General features: G+C 48.5%; 1 protein-coding gene across 1 annotated transcript in view; it reads left to right on the forward strand.

The window, feature by feature from the left end:
• Window positions 1–16,250, forward strand: part of OPHN1 (oligophrenin 1) — a 206,410-nt gene that overhangs the window by 158,787 nt on the left and 31,373 nt on the right. The window contains 3 exon segments of the mRNA XM_030208951.1: window positions 537–595; window positions 897–1,002; window positions 2,908–3,067. Of these exon segments, the coding sequence (XP_030064811.1) occupies window positions 537–595; window positions 897–1,002; window positions 2,908–3,067 (325 nt within the window).

Raw genomic sequence — 16,250 nt, forward strand, 5'->3', positions numbered from 1 at the left:
GCAGCACTATAAAAATAGCCTTGATATTTCTTGGAAAGGTTAAAAACCAGTGAAAAAGCTAAAAGTTAGAGAATACAGATGGCTGCCGTCTCTCTTTGATGTTGTGTGAATGCCAGTGGTATTCTGGCTCCTCGCACATCGGTGCTGAGAGAACTGGACTCGGATGTCATTTGTTATTCAGGAGTAGGACAGCTCGCTCTTACTAGGTCTGGTTTTCCTTCACTAAGCGCGTGGATGTGTAATTATGATTTCCTTACGAAAAGCAGGACTCCCATCTGTTTACCATCGAGTGTGCGGTGCAGTAAAATCAGGGCTGGCGACACCGCGCTGTTCATAGCTCTGGATGCACTAGGCCAAGGGATTCTGAATCAAGTTCCCCTTTTGAACGGGGTGGGGGGGAGGTATTTGAAGAGTTACAGTTGGATACAGAGCTGTAGCAGATGTGGAAGTTGGGTTAGCTCTTGGGGAAAACTCGCGGCTGAGGGGTGTGTGTGATCCCGACTGCAGAATAACTCTGCACTTCTGTGTTCCCCCAGGAGCCTCTCCGAGCCTGTCATGACTTACAGACTTCACCGAGAGCTGATCTCTGCTGCCAGTGAGTGTCATTCGTTTTCACCATCAGAAACACAAAGTTGGGTTTCTTTTATTGTTGCGTTGAGCAGGTATGGGATCCCTGAGATACTGTAAAAACTGCTGCCTTGCATTCTTCCAGTGTGAAAGCTGTATCCCGAGTAGGATGCAAGGGAGGTGGAGACCCAGAATTGCCGCCCATCCATTGCCTCCTGTTCTTGGCCTTGGCGCAGTGGGTGGGGGTGGGGGTGTTGCACAGGGCCAGATCACCAAGGGCTGAGAGACAGGACTTTGATCAGGTGGTTGTCTTTGTTATGGCTTTGCAGAATCAGAAAACCTGGACTATCGACTGGGGACCATCTACTCTCTGGTTTATAAACTTCCTGACAAAAACCGTGAGATGCTGGAGCTGATCATTCGACACCTGGTCAGGTAATGCGCAGCGGGACCAGGGCTGTGACGAAAGGAGGAGCTCGGGAGCCCGTTCATCCCAATCTTTTGACGGTTTTCAGTTTGCAGACTTCAGGCACAGCCCCGGCTCACTTTCTCACCCGGAAAATATTAAGGGGCTGATGCTCAAAACTGCGACACGGTATGGGAACAGTGCCGGATAAATAGCGCCGGAATTCTGTGGCATAAGAGCTCCCTAATTGCTCAACGCTAATTTCATGCAAATATAGGCGCTTTGTTAGCGTTGAGCATTAGGAAGTAAGGAGGGGGAACGTGCCCAGCACATGCGCACAAGAGCTGTGTAGTACGCATAGCTGTCGTGCTCGTGCGCAGTCTGATTGGGAACAGGGAGCCCTGGCCAGGGGGAAGAGGCAAATGCAGACCACTTTTTAAATTCTGAACAAACGATTTCTTAGGCAGCTGATGAAAAGCCCACTCAAGGGGGCTACTGACAGCGTGTTTCACTGACCTAATAGGTCAGTTAATTTCTGTACGGTGATTCACAGTCAAACTCCAAACTGAACAAGTGGCGTAGCCAAGGGTGGGCTTGGGTGGGCCCAGGCCCACCCAGTACCAGCATAGCTATAATGTGGCTGGCAGAGATCCCCAAGCCCCACCAGCCGAAAACTCCCAACAACTGTCCCTCCTGCATACCTTGTAAATAGCAGATCTTCGCCTGCAGTGCATACTGCTCACACCGGCCCCATAGCCTTCGCTCTGATGTATTCTTGCCTAGGCGGAAACAGGAAGTTGCATCAGAGGGAAGGGTATGGAGCCAGCATCAGCAGTGTGTATTAGTTGCTGTCTTTTGCCAGTGAAAATCTGCTATTTAAAAGGTATGCAGGAGAGTGAGGATATTTGAGAGACCATATGGCATGCAGGTGAGAGGAGAGACCACATCATCTGTGGGATGAGGCGGGGTTCTTCTGCCCACCCATCTTGGGCCCAGGCCCACCCAAAATTGGGTGTCTGGCTACGCCCCTGAACTGAACTGTACTAAGAGTAGGGTCTTGGACCTCAAAGACTAGGGACAGTGTGGAGAGAAAATCTGTGATCCTTACAGTTGAAAGATGTAGAATTTTGTCAAGACAGACTGATGTGGTTCTACAGGGAACTAAGGGTTAATGCCCCTGTCCAGTCACCTAAGGCCAGTTTGTTAGGCTTTGCCTCTCATAGCAACTATTATCACCCTATTCAAATCCAGCCTAAAGCTTTTGTACCTGCTTCTGCTCCTGGTCAGGCTGCTTTTCTTCATTTCTGGTAGTAAATGAAATGTCCCAGTCTTGTTTGTCCTGTTTGACTTCAGTCGACTGTCAGCTTTGGGGCGCAGGGACTGTCTCTTGTGTGTCTGTGTACATCAAGTAGTGCTACAGAAAATAATAAATACTACTAACAGTAATCGGTTGTCCATCCCTTTCTGTCTTATTCTATACGTTTCTGGACCATTCACTTTTCTCCTCTTTCCCTTCTCCTTTAACCACCATCTTTCTTCTTCCCTGTCTCCTGTTTTCTCTCACCTTCCTCTTATTCCTCTTCTCCTCTGTTCTCTTTTCTCCCTATTTTCATGTCTCCCTCCTTCTTTCCTCCTATTTCTCCCGTCTTCTTTTTCCTGTGTTCTCTTTTTTGTCTTTTATTCCCTTTCTACTCTCCTCTCTCATCCCTCCTTTCCTTTCTTCCTGCTTTTTTCCTTCCCTCTTCTCCTCCCCTTTTCCTTTCTCATTCCTCTCCTTTTCATCTTCTCTTTTCCATCTTTCATCCCTATTTCTTATTCCCCTCATTATCTTCCTCCTTTCCTCTCCTTCCTTCCCTCCTCTCCTCCTTCCTCCGTTCTCCCCACTCCCACATCCCCTTCCTCCTCTCCTCTGCTGGTCCTCTTTCTCCCCTCAGAGTGTGCGAGTACAGTAAGGAGAACCTGATGTCCCCATCCAACATGGGGGTGATATTTGGGCCCACTCTGCTGAGGGCGCAGGAGGACACCGTTGCGGCGATGATGAACATAAAGTTCCAGAACATTGTGGTGGAGATCCTCATCGAGCACTGTGACAAGGTATGAAACACGTCAACTGCATCACGGCTCCTGCTGGGTTACACTCACTGGGGGTGGCTCTGCTCTTTAAACATCCAGTTGACATGGTGACAGGAGACTGAGCCAGTGGCATAGCCACGGGTGGGCCAGGGCCCACCCACTTAAGGCTCAGGCCCACCCAACAGTAGCACACATTTAGTGGTAGCTGGTGGGGATCACAAGCTCCACCAGCTGAAGACTTCCCCCTGATGGTAACGAAAACACTACTGTCCATGATACTGGCACCTGCGCATGCTCAGTTTTCAGCGCAAGCCTGTTGCAGACTGCCAAGGTGGAAAGAAGCGTTTTCCCGCCAGCTGGGATAGTTTTTTGGTGGTGGTGTGTGTGTGTGGGGAGAACGCTTGGTGCCCACCCACTTCTTGCCTAGTCCCACCCAAAATCTGTTGGTCTGGCTACGCAGCTGGGCTGAGCACAGTCACCCCTCCCTGTGAATTAACTCTGTGAACGGACCAAAGCCAGCGGGCGTGTCCTGCAGAGCTCCCTAGCAGTGACCCGCGTTGGGAGACGGAATCCAGCAAATCCTCACTGGTGAAACCGGTTGGAAGTCTGGTGAAAGACGAAAGCTCGGCGAACGTCCACTGTTTGTTTTTCAGATGAAGAGCTGTGAGGACAGTCGGGGGAATGTTTTTCTGGCTAGAGAGATTCAAATACCTGAAAAGTTATAAGTAATGCACAAGAAAGTGAGAAATTCTGAGGCAGCGGGTTATAACATGATGCTGGAAAGGCACGCTTTAGTTCTTCTGTTAAGCTTCTTGGTATTTTTCTCGATCATACCCTAAGCTTTGAACCTCAGCTTTCATATCTAATCCAATGCTGTTTTTTCAAACTCTTTTTTTTTTTAATACGTTCCATCATATTTATTTATTTATTTATTGTATTTGTACCCCACAGTTTCCCACCTATTTGCAGGCTCAATGTGGCTTACAGAGTGTTATTATGACATAGTCATGAGAGGATCTTAGATATATTCGGTGGTAGGACGAAGATATTTGAAGAACGAGAAGGGGTGTTAAATAGGGTGATGTAGGAGGTGTAATTAGCTGTGTGAGTAGGTTGTGTGGTGATTTGTGTCTTTTAAGGGTTCTTTTTGTAGGCTCTATTGAAGAGATGTGTCTTCAGAGATTTGCAAAAGTTGCTTAGATTGTCCATAGTTTTTAGGGCTGGGGGTAGTGTGTACTTCTGTAGGAGAAGGTAGTGGCGTATGCCTGCTTACATTTAAGTCCTTTACAACTGGGGAAGTTCAGATTGAGGAATTTGCGGGCTGATCTCTTGGCGTTTCTGGGCGGTAGGTCCACTTGGTTAAACATGTAAAGTGGGGCATCTGCGTGAATGATCTTGTGTACGATCGTGCAGATCTTGAATTCACTTCTTCACCCTTCGAATCTCAGTATCCTGGTTTGTTCCCTTGTCCTCGCTCAACTAGATTACTCTAACTCTCTGTACAATGTTTAAGGTGAAAATATATGCGTCGTCTTCAAATTATTCAAAACACGTTCATTAAACTCATTACAGGGTTCAAGAAATATGATCATGTAACCCCGCTTCTTAAAAGTGCCCACTGGTTCCCCATCACACAAAGGATCGCCTACAAAATCCTTCTACTGGTTTTCAAAATTAGAAGCTCGAAACCCCTTGGCCCGTGCGTTGACTCCATATAACCCTTCTCGAGCACCCCGTTCATCTCAGCAACTTCTTTTTGGTTGTGCCATCCTTCCGTCAAATTAGACTTTGTGTTACACGAGAGTCTGTTTTCACTGTCGCAGGTCCCACTTTATGGAATGCTATGCCCTTTTACCTCAGATCACAGACCTCGGTAGGAAAATTTAAAACAGACTTTAAAACGTTCCTTTATACTTACATAGATTGTCTTGGTGTTGGGCCTGCCAGCCAGCTCAGACACACCTTTCCTTCCCCTATCCCTTCTGATACTCTGTCTTTTCTATCATTTATTGTAGTTCAGTTTCTCCCTCCCTAGACATTTTCTCCCCTTATTTCTCTTCTCTTCTTTCTAGAATTGTAAGCCGCATAGATATTTTATCTGATTTGCAGGATAGCAAGATTGAAACAAATTTGGAAACTTGGAGGAGTGGCCTAGTGGTTAGGGTGGTGGACTTTGGTCCTGAGGAACTGAGTTTGATTCCCACTTCAGGCACAGGCAGCTCCTTGTGACTCTGGGCAAGTCACTTAACCCTCCATTGCCCCATGTAAGCCGCATTGAGCCTGCCATGAGTGGGAAAGCGCAGGGTACAAATGTAACAAAAATAAAATAGATACTATTGGAGATTCTACATGGAATGTTGCTACTATTGGAGATTCTACATGGAATGTTGCTATTCCACTAGCAACATTCCATGTAGAAGGCTGCGCAGGCTTCTGTTTCTGTGAGTCTGACATCCTGAGGAACTGAGTTCGATTCCCACTTCAGGCACAGGCAGCTCCTTGTGACTCTGGGCAAGTCACTTAACCCTCCATTGCCCCAGGTACAAATAAGTACCTAAGCTGCATTGAGCCTGCCATGAGTGGGAAAGCGCAGGGTACAAATGTAACAAAAATAAAATAGATACTATTGGAGATTCTACATGGAATGTTGCTACTATTGGAGATTCTACATGGAATGTTGCTATTCCACTAGCAACATTCCATGTAGAAGGCTGCGCAGGCTTCTGTTTCTGTGAGTCTGACGTCCTGCACGTACGTGCAGGACGTCAGACTCACAGAAGCAGAAGCCTGCGCGGCCACATTGGTGATCTGCAAGGGTCGACTTCTACATGGAATGTTGCTAGTGGAATAGCAACATTCCATGTAGAATCTCAAATAGTAGCAACAGTGGAGGAGTGGCCTAGTGGTTAGGGTGGTGGACTTTGGTCCTGAGGAACTGAGTTTGATTCCCACTTCAGGCACAGGCAGCTCCTTGTGACTCTGGGCAAGTCACTTAACCCTCCATTGCCCCATGTAAGCCGCATTGAGCCTGCCATGAGTGGGAAAGCGCAGGGTACAAATGTAACAAAAATAAAATAGATAATATTGGAGATTCTACATGGAATGTTGCTACTATTGGAGATTCTACATGGAATGTTGCTATTCCACTAGCAACATTCCATGTAGAAGGCTGCGCAGGCTTCTGTTTCTGTGAGTCTGACGTCCTGCACGTACGTGCAGGACGTCAGACTCACAGAAGCAGAAGCCTGCGCGGCCACATTGGTCATCTGCAAGGGCCGACTTCTAGTGGAATAGCAACATTCCATGTAGAATCTCAAATAGTAGCAACAGTGGAGGAGTGGCCTAGTGGTTAGGGTGGTGGACTTTGGTCCTGGGGACCTGAGGAACTGAGTTCGATTCCCACTTCAGGCACAGGCAGCTCCTTGTGACTCTGGGCAAGTCACTTAACCCTCCATTGCCCCAGGTACAATATGTAAGCCGCATTGAGCCTGCCATGAGTGGGAAAGTGCGGGGTACAAATGTAACCACAAAAAAAATAATAGGAACAGCTTCTTAGGGGACTAGAGCAGTGTTTCCCAAGTCCAGTCCTGGAGAACCCCTTGCCAGTCAGGTTTTCAGGATATCCATAATGAATATGCACGAATTTGATTTGCATACCCTGCCTCCATTGTATGCAAATCTCTTTCATGCATATTCACTGTGGATATCCTGAAAACCTGACTGGCAAGGGGTTCTCCAGGACTGGACTTTGGGAAACACTGAACTAGAGGGGCAAAAAAAAATAGCTTGAATTTGTGTTGTAGATTTTGATTACTCACCTTTCCAAATTCAAGCCCTGGGTTGATACAACAATTCAGTGCAACTTGACTTCAGCACGGGGAATTCTTACTTCTTTGGGAGGTGACGTCTGGAAATTGGCAGAGACTGGATGGGCCTGAAGCTCTGTCATGTTTCTCTGCCTCCAACCTGTGAGTTCTTGGGTTCTTCTCAACAGTAAGGAGGTAATTTCCGAAGGCTTCTACAGCATTTACATATAAGAGCCCTGCAACACGCGTGTGGAAGGGGGACTGTTGTAGACGGAATGGAAAAGTGCGTGCGTATTTCTGATTTTACAGCAGAAATACATTAAAGAATGCAATCTGTCACTTACGTTTGTGAACGCTGACGTTTACACATGCAGAAGTCCGAGGGATGCCATTCTTTCTGAATGTGTTTGTAAAATAGTTCTCTCAGTACAGTTGCCACCAAAACACAGCATTCATTTCCTGCAGACTCTGCGTTTAGTGAGCCTTTTGTACGATAGGTTGCTAATTTTAAATGTGCCGATTCGGACTTCCCTTTTTCTACCTCGATGCTCAGCGCAATGCTGGACTTTAAATGGTTTTCTCCCCCATTATTGCCTCGATTAGGTCGTGACTTAGTTGACCACAAGGGGGCAGCAAGAGATAAGAACAGCACAATGCAAATGGCAACATCTCAATTTTTAGTATTGACGCATTTAATTAAATCCAACCCGCTCAAATGATTTTTAATATTAAAAATATGCTAAGGTTAACCTGAGTGTATTGAAAGTAAATCTTATTAGTTTGACTGTGCATTAAAACGAGAGGTTGTCGTGGGGGTGTGGGTGGTTTGATTTGCTCTAGAACATTGCACAAGTCATGCTGGGTTACGAGTTCACTTCCAAGAGAAAGCAAGGGCTGGCCTTCTCTCTCTCTCTCTCTGGAGGTTGCTGCAGTGATGTGCTTGTACCCCAGGGAGGTGTGGGCAGTGGCGTTCCTGGCCTGGATGGCACCCGGGGCGGATCGCCGATGCGCCCCCCCCCCCCAGCTAAATGACACCTCCCCCCCCTCCGGCGAAATGACACCCCCCCGGGTGCACGCCGCTGGGGAGGGTGCCGCGGCGCACGCCTGCTCCCAGTTAGCTAACTTCGCTCGTTCGCTGCAGCTCCCTCTGCCCCGGAACAGGAAGTAACCTGTTCCGGGGCAGAGGGAGCTGCAGCGAACGAACAAAGTTAGCGAACTCGGAGCAGGTGCGCGCCGCGGCACCCCCCAGCGGCGTGCACCCGGGGCGGACCGCCCCCACTGCCCCCCCCCCTTGGTTACGCCACTGGGTGTGGGGCAAGGAGGATGACTGTTGCTGTGTTATGTTTAGGGGGATTGTGTGTGTGTGTGTGTGGGGGGGGGGGTTCTAGCTTCTTATGACATGATGAGCTCTCGGTCAGTCGAGGACCTGAGCTGTTTGCTACCACTGCGTTTGTGTAGTACCTTATAAAAAAATGTTTACACGTTCTGCAAAATGATCATCTCAGAGCGTTAATGTCTTACCCTGTTCACGCCCTCCTGAGATCCAGGTAAAATCAGTATGTTGAATAGCTTATTGATCTGAACGGCAGAGGGTACTGTATACGGCAGTGAGATGTACTAGCAGGAAGACCTGCTTTTTTTTTTGGGGGGGGGGGGGGGGTGTTAAGGAATAACAGAAGGTGCTGTTGAAAGAGCCGTGTGTGTGATGAGGAATAGAAAAGGCCAGAGCCATGGTGATGGATGAGCAGGCAGGATCACTGCCCTGGGTGTAAAACTGGGGAGTGGGGGGAAGGGTGAGGGAGCATCCTTTTGAATCAGTCTGAATTTAGTTTTATCTTTCACTTTTTCATTGATCGTGTAGGGCAATTGCATTCAGGTACAGTCTCTAAGGAGCCTTTGGGAAAGGTAAAGGTAGCCCCCTGTACACCAGGGGCGTAGCCAGACTTCGGCAGGAAGGGGGGTCCAGAGCCCGAGGTGAGGGGGCACATTTTAGCCCCCCCCCCCAAGCGCTGCCGACCCCCCCCCGTCACTTTTGACCACCCCCTCCGGCGCCGCCACCCCTCCCCCATCCCTTTGGACCCCCGCCGAAGTCCCCTTCAGTGCAGGTCTCCGAGTCCAGCGCGTTCGCTGATCTGGATTCTGTTTCTGTGAGTCCTGACGTCCTGCACGTAGGAACATGCAGGACGTCAGGACTCACAGAAACAGAATCCAGATCAGCAACACGCCAGAGACCGGCGCTGGAGAGGACTTCGGCTGGCCGGGGTTGGGGACCCCCGCCAGCAAAGGTACCTGACGGCGGCGGCAGGTGGTCGGTAGGGGGGGGGGGGGTGAAAGCAGGAGGGGCCAGGGCTAAATCTGCGGGGTCCATGCCCCCGTGGCCCCACCTAGCTACGCCCCTGCTGTACACAATGGCTTATGGGGGCCCCAGTACTTGTGTGACGGTTTCTAGGCAGACCTTTAGCCGGATGGTTTGCTATTGTTTTCGCCAGCAAAATGTGTAATTTTACTGCAGCAGAATTTAACATGGAACTGAGTAACTTGTGGTACCTCAGTACTGCAGATTAGCGATCACTGCGGACAAATCTGGTTTCGTGTTGCTGCGCCCGGGACCATTACAGACACCCAATCATAGTAATGCAAAGACAGCAGACCCCAAGTCGGGCCCCTGTGCCTCAATACATTTAAAGTAAAAGAGTGCCCCTCCCTGGCTTGACATTTCTACCTTGATCCTTGTAAAAATAAAACAGCTGCCTCCTCAAACACAGCCCACACCCCGTTCCCTTTTAAAAATAAAAAGTGCCCCCCCCCCCCCCCCCGACATAACCTCTCATCCGTGTTAAATTAGAGGATACGTCTCTCCGGACCCTATCCATTCAAAAATAGAAGATCCTCTGTGAACCTACCCCCGTCCCCAATATATTCCAAACATGAAGACACCCACTGGAGCCCCACCCCACCCCGCCCTGATCCACCCCTCCCCCAACCCCAATAAGAGATTTTACAGCCTGATCCCCTAGTGATATTAGCACTGGACAAACACTAGAGATTAACGGCCGTTGATTTCTCCGGTACCCTGTCCCACAGCCCACCAGTGATGCCTTAGTAGGTACCAAGGTAAGGGGATTGGGGGGGGGGGGGGGATGTTTCTATTAGGATTTAGGAGGGGGTTCTAATTTAAAATGGATAGAGGAGTGGGAGGTCCGGGGGGGGGGGGTCTTCTGGTTTAACATGGACTGGGGATGTTGAGGGGCCTGAGGATCTTCTGATTTTGAATGCAGTTGAAATGCAGGGAATGGGGGGGGGGGGGCGCCAGTGGCGTTCCTAAGGAGGGGCAGTGGGGGCAGTCCGCCCTGGGTGCACGCTGCTGGGGGGGGGGGGGGGTGCCGCGCGCGCCTGCCTGCCCTCCGTTGGTCCATGCTTCTTCTCTGTCCCGGAACAGGTTACTTCCTGTTCCGGGGCAGAGAAGAAGCATGGATCAACGGAGGGCAGGCACGCGCAGCACCCTCCCCCCCCCCCAGCGGCGTGCACCCAGCGGGGGGGGGGGGTGTCCTTTCGCTGGGGGGCTCCGCGTTGCATCGGGGGGGGGCGCTGCACCTGGGGGGCGGGGCGCATCGGCGATCCGCCCCGGGTGCCAGCCCCCCCAGGAATGCCACTGGGGGGCGCAATCATCCTTTGAAAAGGTGGGGGGGGGGGGTAGAGGGGCTTTTACAGGACTCACTGACCCCTTTCTGAGCATCCCCGGGGCCAATACTCCTGGGGGAAATTTTACCACTGCTTCTTGTTCTCACCTTTCAATGAGTAACTATCTTGCAAAGATGATCTCAGCTTGTTCTGTTTGTTTTGCATAATGGCCAGCTGCTTTGCATGTAGTTGCAGCTCATTATTCTTTAATTCAAGCTGGTATTGTGGTTAAAACTCTTGCATTATCTGGGAGCAAATTTGTACCGTAATAAATATTGGTTTTTGTTCAGTTTTGCCTTATTTGTAAATCATTCGGTGTGTCAATTGTTATTAATCAAGATCAATTTTGTTCTGTTAACTGTGTTAATTTCATTGGGCATAAAATGAATCCTAACTCATCAGAACAATTCAGATATTCCGGCATGTGGTGGTATTCAGTTTGTACCACAGATGTGAGTTAATTGTAGCGGAAAGGAATGGTTGAGCCGCAGACGCAATTGGACTCATGGATTCTTTTGTCAACGGTTTAATAATTAAATGTAATAGTTGTTTAGGTACAGCAGGGTATTTCTTTTATTTTGTTGTTCATTTTTACTCTGTTATTTTAAAATTAATAAAGAAAGATGAACATGAAAAAAAGTCTTGCATTAAAGCTGCTTTAGTTTAATAAACCGGGGACTGTTTGTACCTGAGTCAGCTGAGAATCAATTTGCAAGGTCATGAACCTGACGATGAAGGTTGTAATCAAAGCAAAGCCTCGGCTGCAGCACCATTTTGTCAGCAGGGTAGGAATGAGGTACACCGAAAGGGTTACATGTGTGGGTCTTAGTGCTGGGATAAGGAGGAGAGCTGCAGGGTAGGAATGAGGTGCACTGACAGGGCTGCTTGTGTGGGTCTCAGTGCTGGGGTAACAAGGAGAGCTGCAGAGTAGGAATGAGGTGCACTGAGAGGGCTGTGCTTGTGGGTCTCGGCTGAAGGGTAGGAGTGAGGTGCAGTGTGTAGGTCTCTGTACTTTTGCAGTACCGTAGGGTAGGAATGAGGTGCACTGACAGGGCTGCTTGTGTGGGTCTCAGTGCTGGGGTAACAAGGAGAGCTGCAGAGTAGGAATGAGGTGCACTGAGAGGGCTGTGCTTGTGGGTCTCGGCTGAAGGGTAGGAGTGAGGTGCAGTGTGTAGGTCTCTGTACTTTTGCAGTACCGTAGGGTAGGAATGAGGTGCACTGACAGGGCTGCTTGTGTGGGTCTCAGTGCTGGGGTAACAAGGAGAGCTGCAGAGTAGGAATGAGGTGCACTGAGAGGGCTGTGCATGTGGGTCTCGGCTGAAGGGTAGGAGTGAGGTGCAGTGTGTAGGTCTCTGTACTTTTGCAGTACCGTAGGGTAGGAATGAGGTGCACTGACAGGGCTGTGCTTGTGGGTCTCGGTGCTGGGATAATAAAGAGAGCTGCAGGGTAGGAGTGAGGTGCAGTGAATGAGCTGTGCGTGTAGGTCTCTGTACTTTTGCAGTACCATAGGGTAGGAATGAGGTGCACTGACAGGGCTGCTTGTGTGGGTCTCAGTGCTGGGGTAACAAGGAGAGCTGCAGAGTAGGAATGAGGTGCACTGAGAGGGCTGTGCTTGTGGGTCTCGGCTGAAGGGTAGGAGTGAGGTGCAGTGTGTAGGTCTCTGTACTTTTGCAGTACCGTAGGGTAGGAATGAGGTGCACTGACAGGGCTGTGCTTGTGGGTCTCGGTGCTGGGATAATAAAGAGAGCTGCAGGGTAGGAGTGAGGTGCAGTGAATGAGCTGTGCGTGTAGGTCTCTGTACTTTGCAGTACCATAGGGTAGGAATGAGGTGCACTGACAGGGCTGCTTGTGTGGGTCTCAGTGCTGGGGTAACAAGGAGAGCTGCAGAGTAGGAATGAGGTGCACTGAGAGGGCTGTGCTTGTGGGTCTCGGCTGAAGGGTAGGAGTGAGGTGCAGTGTGTAGGTCTCTGTACTTTTGCAGTACCGTAGGGTAGGAATGAGGTGCACTGACAGGGCTGCTTGTGTGGGTCTCAGTGCTGGGGTAACAAGGAGAGCTGCAGAGTAGGAATGAGGTGCACTGAGAGGGCTGTGTGTGTGAGTCTTCGTACTGCAGGAACAGGGGCTGCTGCAGCATAGGAGTGAGGTGCACAGAAAGTACTGTACCTTTATGTTCAGCAGGCAGTGCTGCAGGGTAGAAGTAAGGTGCATTAGCAGAAAGGTGTGTAGGGGTCCTGGTACCGGAATGACAGAAGGGGGGTGCTGCCGGGTAGGCATGCGATAGTCACAGAACTGAGGGAAGTGTTTGTAACTACCTTGCCTTAGCTGCAGAAAGTCTGTGTATTCCCTCAGGTCCACTTATTTCAGCTTATGTGGCTGTATATTGCTTTTTTTTTTCTTTCTCTCAGAAGTCCGTCAACAGCAAACTGGCAGAGGGAAGGATGAGTTGATCCAGCTCCTTCGCATCACCTGACCCTTCCTAGAAACATTACTACAGACAGGCCTTGACATTTTAACAGAATTAAAAAAAAAAAAAGAAAAAACTCACTGGTGTGTGAATGAGGAAGGGAAGAGCAGCAGAATCCGTCAGCTCATGGCCTGGGAGCACAGCACGGGGTGGCAGGATAAATCCAGGGATTGAGGGATGGGATGTTTGCTGGTGTTGGACACTGTTTATCCAAGGGAAATGCCCTGTGGAAATTTGACCAGCAGACTCTGTACGAGAAGCCACGTGTTAAAACCATGTGCAGATGGCTGGGTGTGCGACTTCAAATGCAAAATTAAACCCGCCTGTTGCAGTGAGCTGCTGAGAAGCCACTGTTTCTGTGGATTGCGGAGGAAAACTTAATGGCCTCGTTACCGTTCATTTACGCAGCCGTGTGCCTGTGTGTTCCCTGCGAGTTAACCCCTGCGCTGCATTGTATGGACAGTAATGTGAACATGTGGCACATGGTAGCTTTCTGCATCAACACCTTCTGTGTCAGAGGCGTAGCCACGCCTGACATTTTGGGGATCCAGAGTTAACATGGGGGGGGGGGGGGGGGGCCCACTAGGCATATAGGTGTGAGCAGTACCTGGTAAACTCCTAAATAATGCCTTACAGTTCACTTGATAACAGATTTCTAAGTATTTTTGACTCCTAACTCACTTGCCCTGTCCTTTTATCCTCACCTCTTTATTCCCTTACCCTTAATTGTTCTGTCTGTCTGCCTGTCTTATCTAGATTGTGAGCTCTTTGAGCAGGGACTGTCTTTTTTTGTGTATGGTGTGCAACGCTGCGTATGCCTTGTAGCGCTATAGAAATGATAAGTAGTAGTAGTAGTAATGTAGAAGCCTGCCCTTGCAGATCAGCAACGCAGCCACGCAAGCTTCTGTTTCTGTGAGTCTGACGTCCTCACAGAAACAGAAGCCTGCGCGGCCGCATTGCTGATCTGCAAGGGCTGGCTTCTACGTGGAATGTTGCTAGTGGAGGAGTAGCCTAGTGGTTAGTGCAGTGGAACATGGGATGTTGTTACTAGTTGAGATTCTGGAATGTTGCTATTACTTGAGATTCTACATAGAATGTTGCTACTATTGGAGATTCTGTTGCTACTATTTGAGATTCTACATGGAATGTTGCTACTATTGGAGATTCTACACGGAATGTTGCTAGTGGAGGAGTAGCCTAGTGGTTAGTGCAGTGGAACATGGGATGCTGTTACTATTTGAGATTCTGGAATGTTGCTATTATTTGAGATTCTACATGGAATGTTGCTACTATTGGAGATTCTGTTGCTACTATTGGAGATTCTACTTGGAATGTTGCTATTCCACTAGCAACATTCCATTTTTAGATTGTGAGCTCTTTGAGCAGGGACTGTCTTTTTTGTGTATGGTGTACAGCGCTGCGTATGCCTTGTAGCACTATAGAAATGATAAGTAGTAGTAGTAAAAAGTTTGTCCTGCATCAACATAAAGATGCAGTTATGGAAACCTTGGAAGTACTGCCATTTTAAAATGAAGTAGCATTATCTCATAACTTAAACTTTACCGTCATAGTAGACTTGAGTCTGGTCAACCTCTCAACATACATCACAGTATCCTGGAAAATAATTACTGCAGTGGCACACATCCTTCAACTTTACTTTATAATAAATATAAAACGCCTTATTAAGCTGTATTAATAAAACAAGGGCTAGATGCATTAACCTAACGAGCCATTAACGTGGGTTTTAAACTGGTTTTAGCCAGTAGTAAACCAGGACATGCACAAAAGGCCATTGTCCTGTCACGGTAGCAGCTAACGAAAATGGAATGCAGATGAGCAAATTAGTATTATAATGTGTAGAAATCGTATTGTAATGAGATGCACTACCGTTTTCCGATTGCCTAACCGTGGAAAATCTAACTGGAGGTCTGTACCTCTCGTTGGGGCTGCGCAGGATTTATTCGCCTCTAAAAACTTCTATAAATTTAACAAAAAAAAAACAACCCAAAATCGGGAAAAAAAACGTTCAAGTGCTCATCGGGGATGACCTTTATGGACGTCCTTCACTGCCTAGCCACCTCCAAGTGCTCGTCAGGGCCGTCCTTCTAAAGTGCCTAACATGGATGTCCACAAAAAAAAAAACTGTCCCTGACGAGCACTTGGACATTTTTCCCCCAGATTTTTTTGTGATGGGTGTCCTTCTAGTGTTGAGGACGTCCAAATAAAAAAAAAAAAAAAACTATTTGGACGTCTCTTTTGATTATGCCCCTCCTCCAGGTCTCTCTCAGCCAATCACAGTGCATTTAGCTGACACCAGTGACAGCTAAATGCGCTGTGATTGGCTGAGAGAGACCTGGAGGAGGGGCATCGGACGTGCTGCTAACACCCTGGGTCAGACAGAAAGGCGCAAGGCAGCCGGAGCAGAAGCCGCCGATAGCTGCCAGCAGCATCGGGAGCCTCCTCGTAGCCCTTTCATCTCCCTCCCAATTATGGGGGACGATGCTTTTTTTTCTTTCAGTAAAGGACGTCCATAAAAGATGTCCTGGCATGCGCAGAGCAGCCAGCATAACGCTTAGCTGCTCTGCGCATGCTCGATGGCCAACTGGCTTCCGAGGGAATAGAGAATGCAAGTGAGCTACAACGAGCAGCTCATTTGCATTCCATTTCCTTGATGCATGGCCGTTCCCTACCGATTCGCTATGGAATCGGTAAGGGAAGAGCTCTTCCGAGGACCTTAGAGCATCTAGCCCTAAGTCTTGTCCCGTCCTCTGGTTCTACGGCTTTCTCTCCCTGGAGTTCCATTGAACATAATTAACTTTGTATGAACTTGGCGGCTAACAGTGTGCTGAACTGGCCAATGTTGGCACATTTAGACTGACTCTGGACAGTTCTGCATGAAGGAAACTCTTCCCTCATTATTCAATACCTTCTCTGTGAAATAGTAGTAATAAAAAAAAAGGCAAGTGCATTTTTATAGTATACCACTGCAATCCACAAAACAAAAGGAGCAAGTTCCCACATGCCATCTTTTTCTTTTGATGTAGGCACAGGAAAAAAAAAAAGATGTTAAATGCCTAGGTCTCAACCTAATTAATGATTTTTTTTTTTTAATTGTACTTATAAATAGTTAGTCTGATTATTAAGCACCTGATACTCATAATGTCTGTTTTGGTGGCCCTTTGCTAGGTGAAACCATCAGAATACATTGAGTCCCTATAACCAGCCCCTCCAAATGACACAGTGGTTACGATTT

Source organism: Microcaecilia unicolor, chromosome 7, assembly GCF_901765095.1.
Source record: "Microcaecilia unicolor chromosome 7, aMicUni1.1, whole genome shotgun sequence".
Lineage (NCBI taxonomy): Eukaryota > Metazoa > Chordata > Amphibia > Gymnophiona > Siphonopidae > Microcaecilia > Microcaecilia unicolor.